The 16655-nt window shown below is 56.4% G+C and overlaps 1 protein-coding gene across 1 annotated transcript in view; it reads right to left on the reverse strand.

Moving 5' to 3' along the window:
• ADARB2 (adenosine deaminase RNA specific B2 (inactive)) overlaps nucleotides 1-16655 on the reverse strand; it is a 414146-nt gene that overhangs the window by 120679 nt on the left and 276812 nt on the right. Inside the window, exons 2-3 of the mRNA XM_047066930.1 lie at nucleotides 11287-11373; nucleotides 2468-3342 (exon numbers count right to left, since the gene is read on the reverse strand). Of these exons, the coding sequence (XP_046922886.1) occupies nucleotides 2468-3342; nucleotides 11287-11373 (962 nt within the window). The remainder of the gene's footprint in view (nucleotides 1-2467; nucleotides 3343-11286; nucleotides 11374-16655) is intronic.

A 16655-nucleotide genomic window follows, 5' to 3' on the forward strand; every position in this document is an offset into this window, starting at 1 on the left:
TGAGGGAGCGCCCGTCAGAGTGTTCATGGAAGACGGAGACTTTGTGAAAGCCTTCAACAGAGACTCGGTTTGTCATCTGTTCACCCAAGACCACCCTGTGTGGGACAGAACCTCGAAACTGGGCCGGGAACGTTGAATGCTGATGTTGACACCCAGTTCTAAAATTGTCACTCTAGCAGTGAGCGGGGCCACCGTCCTCCCCGTGGGCTTGGGCAGGGTCCTTACGGCTCAGTGTCAGGGCACCTGCCTTTTCCGGAAGTCTGGCTGGGCCTGGGGCTGCCGGCTTGCTCTCCTGCACAGATGCTAACAGCACAGCTAGGGAAAAAAGGGTTGTGCCTTTGGGGACCTGGAGCCCCAGGACCGGGGGAAGCAGGCTGTATGGACAGCATCGGGCAGCGCAGGAGAGCAGAGCAGGACTTACAGGGATTCTTGGGATCTTTTCCTGAATTAAAGATCAGTCCAAGAATCCAGGCCACATCCAAGTCAGGATTCGGATTCAATAAAGCCACTGATGGTGACTGGTCCTGAGTCCCCCGGCCGGCTCAGCCCCACCCAGCCCCGGGGTGCAGGGGCGAGGCGACAGGTAATGAGCCTGCGAGATGGCGGTGCCTGGGGTGTGATGGATGGCCCGCAACCCTCACGCTGCTCCGCGCCCTCCATCATCCAGTCGGGGTGGTTAGCAGACTGTCAGAGAAAAATAATTTAGCGGCCGTGGCTTTAACTGATGTGCTGCATTCTGGGGTCAAATGACTGTTACAAAGCAGTGGTGCTGCCTGGTTCTTCCGTCTGAGCGCTCGGGGTTGACAACATGAAGAAGAAGGCGTCGCGGTCAGAACTCACTGACACCCTTCAACCTTCAGTGGGGCCGGTGCAGCGGCCACAGAGGGAGGAGGACGGGGAGAACGGCCAGGCCGGCAGAGGCCTGCGGGGGCCCGGCATGGGGGGCCTCCTCAGAGAAGGTGGCTGGGAGACACAGGCCATGGCCAACATCACGGCAGCCTGGGGCTCACGCAGGCCGCAGAGGGCACAGCGGCTTCCTTGGGTGTTGTTGGCGAGTTTAAGTGACGAGTGGAGACACAGGACAGGAGGGAACGAAGGACACAAACCAGCAGGGGTGCAGAAGACAGGGAGCAAGATGCAGCCCCTCCCTCCCTCGGAGACGTGCGGGGACTCACAGGGATGCCCAGCTGCTTTGCAAACACCCGTGTTTACTTGGACGGTGTGTTACTTGAGGGTAGGTCGCAAGACAAGGCAAGGTTACAGTCTAAACGCCCCCAACTGGCCTCCTACAACGTGCAGCAAGTATCTGAAAACCAAAGGACGGGATCAAGGGCAGAGGGAGCAGAGAAACAGGAATATCTCGCTCAGCAGTCTCCCTCTGTCTCTCTACCCCGCTGTGGGGGGCAGGCCACGGCCGGAGCAGGCCCCTGCCACCCTGTGCCCTGCAGCCGCTAAGGGTCAAAGACTGACGGATGAGTGAGTGAGTGAGTGAGTGCCTGCCCCGGCGTGATTCTGCTCTAGGGTCTTTCCCGCAGCCATTTGCTCTGATGGCTGTGCAGCCCCTGGTGCTCCCTGGGGAGCACACGCCTGGTCCCCCGGGTACGGCGGACTCTGTTCCGGATGCTGTGATGGGGGGCATGGTGGTCCCAGCGGTAACTCAGGTACACGGGGCCCACTCTGCGCTCACACTGGCCTCTGTGCTTTCTAACTGCGTGAAGCACGTCTGTCCTCGGTTGATGCTGAAGCCAATACAGACACCGTCCTGTATCCAACACACATGGGACGCCCACAAGTCCCCAGAGTGGTGACAGGAAGGGTGATTTGCATAAATAAGCACTTTCAAGACTTGGAGGGAAGAGGTTGTTACAAAATCACAGATAGACAGTTCCCGACACACGGACGGCGCCACAAAATATTCCCCGAATGAGCGACCCAGTGTTGCAGAAACGGCAAGGTTGTGGCTGTGACGCGGGCGCGAGCCCCCTCTCCCTCCCCGAGCTCTCCGCTTCCCGCCAGCCCCTGGCCTCAGCCCCTGCACCTCTGTCTGGCCTGGCCGGGGGCCCCGACTGGCATCACCCGGGCGAGATGAGCCACGTTCGTGGGGCTTTCTGCAGGCCCCCAGCTGGAGGCCCCCCCCCCCCCCCCCGGACCCTGCCTGGCACACACATCACACTGCCGCGCTCACTGCAGTGACCTGTCGCTAACCCTCTCCCCGGGGAGGGCCCGCTGCGGCCCCTCATGGGTGGCACGGCCATCTCCAGGGTGATCTGCTACCTGCTCCGGGAGCGTGGACACTCTCTTCACACTCACACGACCTGCTCTCTCCAAAGGCCTGCAAATCGCTCCTAACAATGATGCGGGGGGCGGGGGGCCCGCCAGTGATGGGAGCAGAGGAGAGGAGTCTGCCCGCCACCCGGCCTCCTGGCTTCAGAAGACGGCCGCCTGTGGCAGCACCTGAGAGGCTCACCTGGGGCAGGAGCTGACCTCTACTCCTGCTGGGGACGTGGCCCGGCAGCCGGATGTCGAAGAGGGCCTGGAGGGCGGCCCGCGCCGCCTGGCCCTTGGCCAGCTTCTTGCTGCGTCCCGAGCCCTCGAACGTCCTGCCGTCCACACACACGGCCATGACGAAGCTCTTGGCCCGCTGCTTCTCGGCCGGCTCCGCGAGGCACACGTAGCGCAGGCCGGAGCGCAGCTTGTTCAGCACGACCACGGGGTTCCTGTCGCCCAGGGCCGCAGGGCCCACCAGATCCAGCGGGTGGCAGAGGAGCCGGCCCCGCGGGCAGGCCGTGGCCAGCAGCCCAGGGTCGGCGGGCCGGCGGCCGGGGAAGGCCTCGCTGGGGGCGGCGGGCGCGAACTCCTTGAACAGCGTGTCGGGGAAGTCGGCCTGGTCGGAGGTGAAGTCCGTGGATGGCCCGGCGCCACCGCCCATGGCCAGCTGGGCCTGGCAGGCATTGGGGAACTGCACGAAGGACCTCAGCGCCAGCTCGGCCGCCCGCATCTTGGCTTTCTTCTTGGTGGGCCCCGTGCCCTCGAAGGTGAGCCCGTTGACCTCCACGGCCACGGCGAAGACGGGCGCGTGCACGGGGCCGGTCTGGGACACCATGCGGTACTGTAGGCCCGGGCGTAGGTCGTGCAACTGCACCAGCGCGTTCTTGGGCGCCACGGACCACGAGAGCTTCCTCCAGACGAGCTGCAGGGGGCACAGGTGGCCGCCGTTGCCCTCCTCCAGAGGCCTCTTCCGCTTCACGCCGGGCGTGCCGCCTCTGGCCCTGTCACTGGCGGCCAGGGGCCTCGCCTCCCAGTTGCTCACGCGGTTTTCCTTCACGTCCGCGCTGCTGGTACCTGTGGGCGAGAAAGACAGCTGTGACCCAGGGCCCTGGCAGCTGGCCACCGACGTCAGACGGTACCGCTGCAGCCGCCAGCAGGACAGCCGGCTGGGGACTCACGCTCGGCCCAGGGCCCGGGGAGGGGGTTGTGTGGACGTGGGGGCCGCTCGCCAGGAGGGAAGGGCCCGCGTCCCGGGCGGTTCTTGCGGAGAGGCATTTCTGAGAAGGAGGTGCCGGTGGGCCCGCGAGGCCTCCAGGCTGCGGCCGGCTGCCCGCCCTGGGCACGGACGCCGTGCCTGTCTCCCCAGGCCGCCCCAAACCAACCAAACAGGCGTCCCCTTCCTCCTACGGGCTTTGGGCAATGCTGAGGGTCAGGGCGGCCTTGCCTGCCGAGGGCGGTGGTGGGCGAATTGTGGTGCCGTCATTCAAGGGAAGGCCACGTGGCACTTGCACTTAATCAACTACGTGTGTATGCGTCCACGTAGGTGACTGAGAAACGGGTTAGATGACGCAAACTAACGTGTAGAGCGAGGACAGCACCAGATTTTGCAGACACAGACCTTATACACTGTTTGTGGAATCACACATAGGGGGTAAAGGTTAGAGACTTCCCACCTTCCCCGAGACACAAGGACGGAAAATGGATGTGGGCTCACAGGGTGGCTTCCTTTGTGTCTATGGTGTTCCCTTTTCCCCTTTCTTTCTTTCCTAGCAGGAAATGGTGGGAAGTAAATTTGGCGAAACCATCCCTTGCTAACTGTGGGTGGTGGATGGGATGCGTGTAATGGTGACTTAACTTCCGTGGCCTGGCCTTCTTGGACCCCTCTCAGCCCAGACAGCTGTTCCGTGTGGGACGTGTGCCACTTTGGGACCACAGGACGAGGTCCCCACTGCTCCAGAGACAAGGGCGCTTCTGGGGTGCGGACCCCTCAGGTCTCGTCACAAATCCTCAGGGGATGGTGGTGGCGAGCGGTGCAGTTACCTTTCATGGAGGCCCCTCACACCTTCACTTTGCTGCCTTTCTTATTCCTAAAACCCACCCTGGGTGGGGTCGTGGCACCAGTTTCTAGAAGAAACGAGGCTCAAAGAGGGAAATGCTTGCCCTGAGCTAGTTGGTGGAGATGTGAGCACATCCTGGGAATGTCTGTCTAATGCACGGGTGGTTTCACAGAAACAGAATCGTCCCACCATTTTCTCAGCCCTCTCGCAGGGCACCTGCGCTGGGCTCTCCAGGAGGTGGGAGGGAGTTATCGTAGGCCATCGGTTTGGACAGACGCGGGGGCCACGCACGGCCCTTGAAGGCTTCCCCGGAGTCAGGAGTGGGTTTTTTCTCATTAAGCACGCGGAGATGAGGGGGGAGTTTTACAGCTGGCTCACAGCCTACGGACAGACGCCCAGCGGGTTCCCCTCAGTCCTGCCCCAGAAGGCGAGCAGCGGTAAGAGCCGTAGACTCCGTGACCTTGCCCTCGAGGCGTCCTGGCAGAGAAAAGGCAAAGCAGTGCAGCCTGCCAGCCTGGGTGGGGGGGAGGGGGTGCCCTCGGGTTCCTGTGCGGCCCCGCCCAGTGCTCCCTAGCCAGCCTGCACCATTAGCCTTTCCTGGAGCCGTTCGCTTCTACGAGGTGCTAGGTCTGCACAGGTAACTTTGCTCCAAGGCTGGACACGGTGGGTTTTGTAAGTTAGAGGTGGGTGGCATCTATTTACTGTCTATTTTGGTAGAAATAACTACCTTCCAAATATCAAGCACTTAATCTCTACCCCTTTTTTAATCATTATGGGTCTTGGCTACAGACAGACGGCAAATAGCTCTGCCATTTTTAGGGCATTTCGGGCCAAGAGACAGTAGATCAGATTAACCATGCAGCTTCTCAAATTGAATGTAAAGATGGGGAAAAAAACCCCAACCCAACCAAAAAGGCCTACTCCAGATTGAGTAGATGTTGCCGGAGTTCTCTAATTTCTTATTGATTTCCCACGAGGTGGGGGTGCGTGAGCCCTTCGTGCCAGTGGAGCAGGCGGTATATCAGATGACCTCTGTTGCCTTTTGAGGTAGACAGGTTTATCTTGGAGGAACAGCCCTCACAGACCAACATTTCCCTGTGGCTGCCGTGGCATAAGCCGTGGTTGTCAGACTGTGGCAGGAAGACCCCTTCCATGGTAACCAATAACTGACAGAAATTGATGAAAAACGTGGGCTTCTGGGTCCCGTCCGGGAAACACTAGCTACAATGTCTGGGTTTTGCAAATGAGCCAGGTGGGGGTTCCACGTGGTTCCACACAGCCCGGCTGCCCTTGGAGCTGGAGCCTGCAGGGGGCGGGGGGCAGCAGCCTCTCCACCGGCTCTGGGCTCAGGCACACGAGATGTCCAAGTCCCCTCGGCCCTTCCGGTGCGTGTCCCTCCGCCTGCCCGCACTCCATTTTCTTACAGTGGCTTCAATAGCCTTGCCTTGTGGGATTATTCTGAGGTTGAACCAGAGGAGCGTGTGAAGGAGGCTCAGCCCAAACCCTCTCGTACAGCAAAGTCTCACGCAGGTTTTTGAAAATAGCAGGAAAGACTGAGACAGAGACTCCCGAGCTCTTGAGAATGACTTTTCCCTGGAATTCTAGGACCGCCGGGGATCAGGGGAACAGCCTTTCTGTCACAGTGCGCCGGGAGCCGGGGGCTCCTGAGGCCAGGCCTGAATACGTCCACTCCGTTGCTGAGGCCATGGTCGCCACAGTGTGACACAAATGCCTCCTGTGTGTCTCCCACGTGGTTGGCAAGGCAAACTCTGATCACACGGACTTACCAGACCCGTCTGAGCGTCAGCAGTCTTCTGGGTCCCGAGACAGACAGGGGCGAAAGTAGACTTTGTCATTTGGGACAGTCAGTCCGGTGGGGGAGATGGAAGGACACCTGTACCACATGCACCATAGCTCCTGGCTGCCAGAGGAGGGATGGACGGGGACCTCGCAGGGAGACCTGTCCTGCAGCCATAGCGCTGCTTAGAGATCCACGAGCCTGTCCTGGAAAACTTCTCGCCACTTGCCGGGTCCCTGCAGGGCTTTGCTGCAGCAAGGCCGCCTGAGTTTCTTACGGGACTCCAGCTCTGACCTTCATGTCTCCTCCACACGGACAGTACTAAACGCATTGCAATCCCCCCACCCCCCGACCTAGGAGAGGATTCTCATTCTGTTCTCCATCATGGTTAACGCGTTTCCCATACTCTGTTGTCAGAATGACCCAGAGACAAGAAGTCAGGAGGCTGAGAAGGCTCTCACTCCTGATACAGGCTATTGGGTGCCTGTCCCTGCACACGCGCCCTTGGGTCTGGGCGCCACGGAGCCCACGCACCCAGGGCTCTGTCCCAGCACAGTCTTCTGCTCCTTGACCCTGGGGTCACCCCTGAGGTGCCTGGAGATCACGGATTCTCCTCGTCCAGGAGAGCAGGGCCTGGTCTCTGCTCCTGGCCTGGCTGCCCTGAGAATCGCCCTGCAGGCATGTTACTGACACACACTGGGGCACCTCGATGTGGGCAGCGGGCTCCTGTCGTCCCCAAGCTGCCCAGGAGCTCGTGTCCTGTGCTGACCCTCCAGGCGTGCATTTTTTGCTGGTTCAGAGTTGGCCTTCTCTCAGGGAGCTGACCCCAGGCCTCATGGACGGTGTGAGCACTGTCTCTGGAGACGGAAGGAGGGTGCAGCTGGGGCTCTGCACGGGGCTGGCGGCAGAGTCGTGCACAGACAGAACGCGCCAGTGGGGCCTTTGTGAGGGTCCAGGGGGATAACACACCAAGACTTTCCACGTGATCTGTAAACGCTGCGGCTCTCTGACCGGCGACCGATCATGGCTGCCTCGGAGGTAGCAGTTGCCAGGACTCTCCCAGGGTTCCAGGGGGCGAGACGTGGCTCTGGAATATTTATTGTACGATAAAAACGGTTTGTTTCTGAAAGTGTATTTCTTGTACGCTCGGAACCCCTCAAACGGACGGGTCATACTACGATATAAGAATTGGCGAGTCCTTAATTCTACCCTGGAATTCATTCTCCCGAACGATTGCTTTTCTTGCGGGTCATAACTCAAGAGACTCGCGGGACGTTCGAGCTTGGAGCAGCTCTGCGGGGAAACTCACCTCCCGTGCGGGGGGCCGGACGGGGGCTGTCACTTGTTACAAGTCAGGTGCACGTTAAGGTGCATTTAAGGATTTGCCCGTCCCTACACTCTTTGTGCACGTGTGTGTGCGTGTGCCCTCGGGACGCCAGCCTGCGGGCGAATGCTCGGAAACAGAATGGGGAGCAGAATGGGGCGGTGGGCCTGGGGGCCCAGGGCAGCTCTCACCACTCCACTGTGTCCCCATCCAGGGCTCACGTCATGTTTCTCCCCCTTGGAAAATGCCTTCCATTGGCGAAGTCCGCTCCTGAGGTGAACCGCGTGCAGGCGCCCTGAGAGCCCACGCTGGCTGGCGCATTGCTGCGGTAGGACACCGGTGACCTCGCTCATCCTCACGCCATCCGGCACCAGACGTCCGCGAACTGCAGTGTCTGTGACTCCCATAGTTTCGTGTGCCCTTCCATTGTGGGAAGTGGAAGAAACGCAGGCAAATACAGATACCACAAAGGTCAGTGATGGACGCTCAGCGGCGATTTGAAGGCGGCCGGGCACAAAGCCACCCTCCGAGGCCGAGTGGACTTGTGCACGAGAACTTCAACCACGGCCACGTCCGTTCCGCTCCCTCACGCGTCGGCCCGTCTCCTGAGCCCACAAGTACTTCTCCTGTCTGACAAAAAGTGTCAGCAAATGCAGTGCTGTCTGTGAAGGTCCAGCGCATAAAAGAAACGCATTTTGGGAAGAAAGACCAGAGTTTTATCCTGGCCTGGCTGTGGCTAAACTTGAATTTTCCAGGTGAAGTATTTCCTCCCAGAGTTAAGTCTGGTTATCGCGCTGTCCTTGCGCACTGGCTGTTGGCCGTCAGATGTGAACAGGCCACACGGAGGGCGAGGTCCTTGGCTGTGGGCTCATGGCCCTCACGGCTCCGGCGCGAGTGCAGGCGGCACGTGGGGCTGTGAATTATGCCCGCGCTCCGCCCCTCCCTGCCCCTCCCCTCGCCCCCTCGCCCCCTCGCCCCCTCGCCCCCTTTCCCCTTTCTGGGGCCCGCATCTGCCTGGTTATGATGCAGCTGGACTTCTCCAAGCAGTGCCAGTGCCGGGAGCTGTTTAGCACCCCGTGTCTGCCGTGTCCGCAGCTGGTGGGGTGCCAAGGAACCGGCCGTCCGAGCTCCACGTTCATGTCTGACAAGGGTGCGGCCAGGAGCCAGGCCAGTGGCCCGGAGCTCTGTTCACAGGAGGAGGGAGGTCCTGGGGTTTCGAGGGTGTGGGCTGTGGCCCACTCTCTGAGCACAGAGAGCCCTGTGGGCCGGCTGGCTGGGGTTGCAGAAGGGCAGGCCTGACCGGGTGGCTCCTGGATCGGGCTGGGAAGCAGGCCAAGGCGGCCTCCTTTGCAGGACCTGACCTGTCGCACGCGGTCCTGGACGCTGTGCCTGCTGCACATCTGGGGGAGGATCAAGCAGGCACGGCGGGCAGGTCTCCCTCCCTCCAGACCCAGTACAGGAAGCACCCCAGGAGTGGGCATCACCGTCCCGCCTCATGTGACCTGGGTCAGTGGTGGGCATCAAGGTCGGGGGGCCAGTGTTCAGAGAAGAAAGCTTTCTGAGCTGCCCGCTTAAGCAGGGAGTCTCAGCAAAGTGGCGTCGTCCCGTAGACTCTTAGCAGAAACCCACCCCCGCTGACAGCTTCCAGAGGGGCTCACGGGCACCACTTCTCTCCGGCTGAGTCTCTCTGGCCACCGACCCCGGACTCCAGCTGTGCCCTTGGCGTTGGGACGAGGGAGGTGAGTGCCGGTGGCCGCACAGGGAGCCTGCCTGGCGGTCCCGCCCCTGACTCCACGCCTGGAGCGGGCAGAGCACTTTCATGTACCACCAGCCCACGCACACCAGAGCCACGTGACCTAAGAACAGAAGGAGACCGCAAAGCCAGTTCACGCTTGCTCCTACCCATCCACCCTCTCTCCCTGCACAGGCGTGTGCACGCACATGCCGCACGCGTCAGACACACACCCCTGCCCTCTCAGGGGAGTCACCACTGGTTCCTCTCCTGCCTTCCAGTGGCGCTGGGGTTACAAATTGTGCAGGCTGTGTCGGAGAACTAGAGTTGCGAAGACAAGGGCACAGCTTGGGGTCTGTCTTTGAATGGTGTCCAAGCACAGGGTTTCCTAAGTACATCAGCAGCTTATATGGCAAAGACGGATGACCACTCCACTGACAGAAAACAATTTTCTGAGCATTGCTAAGGCATTTTAGCAGGAAACAAACAGCGAAAAACCACCTGTTAGCCAGGAAGCTGAATTAGGGGAAATCCCCTTAATTGCTGTTAGCCAACTTGGGCACTTCCTCTCTTCCAGGTCCTTGCTGAACGTCTCGATGCATCGTCCTGATTCCGATCTCAACACCGTGACTCAGGTAACGTTCCCTTCCCCGCTTTGCAAACGAGGTGCTGGGGCTCTGAGCCGTGGGTCTCATGGCCAGGCTCGTGGGGGCACTTACAGAGCACGTGGCCGTGTCCACACTGGGCACCCGAGTAGACGCACAGCGTTCCAGCCCCTCGAGGTGGGAAAGAAGAGGAAGCAGAAGGAGATTCTCTTTCTCGACTCATATATTGCACGTGTGTTATCAGACAGCTTTGGCCATAAGTCCAGTTCAGCGTGGGGCTCGTGTGCATGCCTGCTTAGAATATGCATTCATGGGCACGTACACACGTGCGTGCACTTGTGTGTGTGTGTGTGTGTGTGCGCGCGCGCACGCCCCACATTTCTGAAGCAGCTCAGTAAATTGACCGAGTCCTAGAAATTTTCCCATTTAGACCCTGAGAGAAGAAAAACGAGCACTTGCCAGACTTTCCCTTGGGCGCATGTGCTTTGCTGAGGCTCTGACCCCGAACTGAGGGTCCAGAGACGCATGTTCTGATTTCCACGCAGGGCAGCGACCTCAGCCTCCAGTCCCCTTGACGGTTGGGTTTCCTGGGAGGGGCCCCTGCTTCTTCCCAGATGGCGGCAGAGGGGACAGCACTCCCGTGTGGGTCCCTGACGGTGCCTTCTGCCCTGGGAGCTCCCGCACACGCCCCTCGCCCCCTCACCGCAGGCAGTAAGCACGCCCTTCACTCTTGGCTGGAAGGGCGACCCATCTGTCAGATAATATTGAAATGCGAGAGGGATCTGTGTGGACTGGGATGCTTCACCCCTCGCGTGAATGGTTGACAGTGCGCCACAGACTGGAGACCGTGTGTGCCAGGCACGCCCGGGCGCCTGCACACGCACACCAGCCCTGCCTCCCTTGGGGGCCCTCAGTGGTCTCGGCAGGGGGACTGTTCAGATCCCCTCCCCCAACCAGCTTTTTGGTCCCCACACCACACTGCTTTGGTGTCTGGTTTCATCCGTGAGCCAGAACTATTGTCCCAAAGGGCAGGCAACCATCCAGCTCTTTCCTTGTTGGATGATCACACAAACTGTGTTCACCTCCCTCTCTCCCTCCTCTCTCCCCCTCTTTCTCCCTTCCTTCCTCCCCCTCTCTCTTGCTACCTCCCTCCTTCCCTTCCTCCCTCCCTTTCTTCTTTTTGGAGGGAAAAACAAAGGAAAGAGAGGCGGGGGTGGTCCAAGAGAACTGTTTTTTCCCTGCCATTGCTGGAGTTGTCAATTATATAGTCACTGCTCATATTTTCCCACCACCCAGGTGGGGACAGGATTGCAGGTGGGGATGGGATTCATGATGCGGAAGGGACTCCAGGTGGGGACAGGAGTGGAGCCTCCTGCTCTGGGAAACCCACACAGTCCCCCCCCGTCACCCCAAGGGTCTCTCATTCGGGGACAGTAGAGGACACCCCCTCAACGCATGGGGCTGGGACCCCCTCCACTCTTCAGGGAAGGGAAACCGCTTACTTAGATTGTCTTCATCCTCCGTGTTGGTGGCCCCGGGGCTTAAGTGCTTGAAGGGAGCGATGAAGGCTGACAACATGGTTACTTTGTCTGGAAAGAAAAGAAGAACAGGAAATGCACTTTTGACATTGAGTTTCAGAAAAACTCAGTGCTCTCCCAAGTTCTTATTACTGAGGGTTTGGATGGGGCGTTGAAGGCTCGTTTTGGCTTCAGCCACTTCATTCTGGTTCAGTCTTTTATTGAATTTCTGACAGCGTTTTCATCAAACCCCTCTCTCCATTCGATTTTAGACTTTATGATTTCCATCTTTCTTCTTTTCTCATTTTTGGCATCTCCCCTCCTCTTGTTCCCTGTCCCTCAAAACTCCACAAACGATCGTCTCCAGGGCGACAACCTTGCGTGGGCTCCCGGGGTGCTGGGTGGGGCAGAGCTCGGGCCGAGGGCATTTCACAGGGAGGCAGTGAAGCAAGTACCAAAAAAAAAAAAAAATGCCACAATTAAACGAGAATCGTGCAATTCAAGCCAAGACCTTTCCTCCCCGTCAATGGAGAACTTGCCATGTGGGCCGGAAGTGCATGAGCAAGGATGGACCCTCAAGCTGCCAAACAGGGGCAGCGAGTGAGGGAGGGAGGGGTGCAGGATGGGGGCCCCATGTCCATCCTGCAGATGGGCGCCCAGCAGAGCCTGGAGGGGAGCCGGTGGGAGGACAGGCAGTGGGGACAGCATCATCCCATGTTTGGGCTCTTGACATCTGCGTGGGCAGCTGGCCCGGGGGGACGCTGCTCGTGGCCGACGGGACGTGTTTTCCCACAGTCTCAGTGCTGCGAATCTTTTTATTCTATTTATGTATTTATTAAAAAAATTTTTTTAATGTTTATTTTTGGGAGACAGAACAAGTTGGGGAGGGGCAGAGAGAGAGGGAGACACAGAATCCGAAGCAGGCTCCAGGCTCCGAGCTGTCAGCACAGAGCCCGATGTGGGGCTCGAACCCATGGAACACGGGATCATGACCTGATCCAAATTTGTACGCTTAACTGACTGAGCCCCCCAGGCACCCCTCAGCGATGAGTCTCTTAAAAAGAAAGACAGGATTGTGGGAGGAGTTCAGAGGGGAGGCACTACAGACGGAATATTAAAGGGCCCGGAGGAAAAGCTCCGTGTTGTAGAGACTCCACTGATTACATCCAGCCTCCAGAGCTAGGCGCTTGTCCACAGGGGAGCCTCCTCGGGGGCAGAGGCGAGTGCACCCTGGGTCCGCATGTGGACACCCGCCTCTCCCGGGCCCCCTCCCCACTGTTCTGGGCAGTCCTCGTGTCCGGACCTGGCCCGCAGGGGTTGAGCTACTTTGCTACGGGGACACTTTGTAGGAATCGGTTGGCACCAGAGGGCAGGGTTTTCAGTGCCCCCTGCTGCTTCTGTCCGCAGGAAGGGGGACTGCTGGCGTGTGGGGCTCCCTTTTGGGCACAGCTCTGACCGTGACTTCGCCCGAAAACCTCAGCTGGTGGTTTTATCTGCAGTTAGCCTTCAGGCGTTCAGACCCAGGCCGGCAACATGCTCTTTTTCTTTCAATTCTGAGCCCGTTTTCTCTTTACCCAAGCTTCCCAGAGGCCAGAGGACTCCACATTGAAATTCATTCAGGAGCCTGTTAACAGCTGTTGTTTCCAGTGGGGACGGGCAGCGATGTAATGTTCACTCAGAGAGAACAATAAATAACTCAAATATAAAATGCCTGCTCCTTCTTCATTCTACGGAACGAGAAGAATAAGCCAGGGAGGCACTGGCTCTCCCAGACCCTCACAGCCCAAGCTAATTTACTATGAGGGAATGAAATCTTTTGCTTGAGTTATAATTTCATTAAGGGCGCCCAATAATGTTACACAAAGAGTGTGAAGCTCAAATGATTTAGTCTGGAGCATCTCAAAATGAAATTACATTTTTCTAATAGAGCGGAGGCTACCAGCCAAACACCCACAAAAATACACTAAACCATTTCAGAGTTCACCTTAGCAAAATTGTGAAATATTTAAAGACTGCTTCAGATCCTCAGAGTTCTTGCTTTCTAGGGTTGCCAGATTTATCAAATAAAAACACAAGACCCCGAGTCAAAACTGAGTTTCAGATAAACAGCAGATACTTATTTAGTGTGTATAAATGTCCAGTATTGTGTGCCGCGTGCATATACCGAAACGTTATTCAGTTTATCTGAAATCCAGATTTAAGGCAGGGGACTTGAATAGACATTTCTCCAAAGAAGACATCCAGATGGTCAGCCGACACGTGGAAAGATGCTCCACATCAGTCGCCATCAGGGAAATACAAATCAAAACCACGAGACACCACCTCACACCCGTCAGAATCGCTCCCATCCCAAAGCCAGCTAGGAGGTGACAAGAGTCGGTGAGGATGTGGAGGACTCGGAGCCTTGACCACCGAGAGTGGGAGTGAGAAATGGTGCAGCCGCCATGAAACCAGCAAGCCCACGTGTGGGTCTGCACCCAAAAGAATAGAAAGCAGGGTCTCAGAGAGGTATTTGCGCCCCTGTGTTCCCAGCAGCACTATTCAAACAGCTGAACGGTGGAAACAGCCACGTGTCTGCCTGACAGAGGAGTGGACAACAAAATGGAGTGAATGCACACGGCGGAACATTATTCATCCTTAAAAAGGGAGGCGACTCTGCAAGACGTGACCACACGGATGAACCTTGAGGCCACTATGCTGAGTGAAATAAACCAGCCACAGAAAGACCAATACTGTGGGATCCACTTATTTGAGGTCTCTAGAGGAGTCAAAGCCACAGAGACTGTACAATGGTGGGCGCCAGGGGCTGGGGCTGGCGGGGGTCAGTGTCTAGTGGGGACAGAGATTCAGTCTGAGAAAATTAGGAGGTTCCGGAGATGGATGGTGGTGATGGTTGCATAACAATATATATGTATTTAATGCCACCAAACTATATGCTTAAAAACCGTTAATGTGTCAACTTTTATGTTATATACATTTTACCACAATTTGGCCATTCAAATTTGACTGGATATCCAGTATTCTATGTAGTAACCCTACCTCTTTCACATCCTATCGACTCCTCCAGTGGATTTTAGGTTCCCAGCTCAAACTCGCCAACCCGAACAAAACAGGGCACCTGCTGCTGGCCTGTCTGCCGGGGAATCCCACATTGTTGCTTCTGCGAGAATCAGTTGTCCCTGAGAGTGGGAAGGCTGCCGCTTTAGCGTGTCATTAGGACACACGGCGGGAATTCTAGTCTTTATTTAGAATAATCACACTGAAAATGATTCGGTGTCAACGCCTTTCTTTGTGGCTGTTTCCTTGACCCGCTGTGTCAGCTGAGCCTCCCGTTGGCGTGGTCCCGACTGAGCTGCGCTCAGACTTCCGGCTCTGTCTGCTGTCTGTGTTCACCACAGTCGTGAGGTCGGGCTCATACGGGTTACTGATGAAAACGGAGGCTGTGCTTTCATTTTACCCGATTCCGGACATTTTGTGTACGCTGAGAGAGGCTGGCTCCAGAATTCCCCACGCTTCTGCCACCCCCACCCCCCGTGTAAAGTCGGGAAGAAGGAGAAGGTGTTTCCTGTAGGGAGAGTATCTGGAAGGGGTGGCTGGGCCCTGCACCCAGAGTATCTGATGTGGCCCAGCCGGAAACTGAGCCGAAAGAGCAGCCCTACACCGGCCGTGATGCTGGATGGCGCCCGGGGCTGCTCTCCAGCCAAGACTCCCTCTCCGGGAAGGCCCGGTCGCCATTTGTCATATCACAGCACGCCGTTTCTAATGCATTTCTCAAAATGATCCAGGACATTTGCGTTATAAACCTTATTACTCATTGCAAAATAAAGGCCTGTGGCCCCGTGGAAGTGATGTGATTTCATGTATTTTTGGAGCATGTGGGAAGCATTTTCAGAGGGCAGAAACTCTTGGCTGGAACCAAATGAGATCACATTCGCTGAGAATATTGATAACAAAGAACAAATACAATTTGGTAGTGATGTAAAGATAGATAAATAGTCCAGGGGGACAACACAGAGCATTCAGGAATAGAATCTTACCTATAAGATCAATTGATTTTCAACAAAGAATTCAAAGTAATACAATGGAGTGAAAGAAAGTCTTATCAACAAACAGCTGAAAAAACTGTACACCAGGTTGGGAAAAATGAATTCTGAGCTGTGCCTCATACCATACATGGAGATTGTCACAAAATGGGCCATAAACCTAAATGTGAAAGCTATAACTCTAAAACTTGTGGAAGAAAATACAGACCACTGTCATGGTCCTCATGTGTGCGGATTTCTTAGGACACAGAAAAGCACTAATCATAGAAGAAAAAAACAAATTAGTTTTCATCAAAATTAAAAATTTCAGCACTGAAGTACACTGTTAAGAAAACAAAAAGCAGGTCGTACGTTAGGGTAACAGACATATAATCGAGACAACTGATTTGTATCCAGAGTATAAGAACCCTTTCGACTGGATAATAAAGGGAAAAAAGTCCAAAGTTTAAGAAATGGGCAAAACACTCAAACAGAAACTTGACAGAGGAGAATATCAGAAGCCAGTAAGCCCACGCAAAAGTGCTTAACATCACTGCACACAGGGGGAAATGCAAATTAAAACCATAAAGGTGTAGTGTGTCAGGGCACAGCAGTGGAACAGCTGAGACTTAGGACCGTAGCTCAGTCTAGGCAAAGACACAGGGGGGCCAGGACGCACCACTCTGTCCCTGGGACACTTTGGAAGACGTTTTGGCCGTTACGTATACACCTGTTACGCTTCTAAATATTTACCTGAGATAAATGAAACACGTGTTAAAAAAAAAAAGATTTGTGCAAGAATGTTTAGAGACATTTCATTCATTACAGCTCAAAATTAGAAACATCCCGCATGCACATCAGCAGAAGAATGGATAAGTGAATTGTGTTACATTTACATGAGGGGTAACTATCAGCAACCACAACGCCTGAGGGACTATGGATGAAACTCTAAAACATTATAGTAAGAAAATAAAAATCTGGGCACAGAAGAGCAGGTGGGAAGTACTTTCATTTCTATGCAGTTCCCAAACAGGCTGACCACTCTCTGGGGAAAGAAGTCAGGTGGCGGCCTGGAAGAGTGAGCGTGAGCAGTCGTGGCCCCCCAGGGGCACTGGGTTCTCGGGTTTGTTTTTGCTTATTTCATGGAGTTGGAAGCTCAAATATCTTAGAAGGCTCTGCGGTGGTTATAGGAAGAGTCACCGCCTGAAAGGTGGAGCCCCTTGGAGACACCCTCAGACTCCCGTCAAGACTGCGCATGCCTGGAAACCAGGGGAACTGGCAGGGAGGGGGGTGGAAGTGAGAACCACAGCAGGTGCACAGAGAACTGGAGCA

Source organism: Lynx rufus, unplaced genomic scaffold (assembly GCF_022079265.1).
Source record: "Lynx rufus isolate CCGP_SWC_20201006 ecotype Redwood Valley unplaced genomic scaffold, mLynRuf1.p SCAF_7, whole genome shotgun sequence".
NCBI lineage: Eukaryota > Metazoa > Chordata > Mammalia > Carnivora > Felidae > Lynx > Lynx rufus.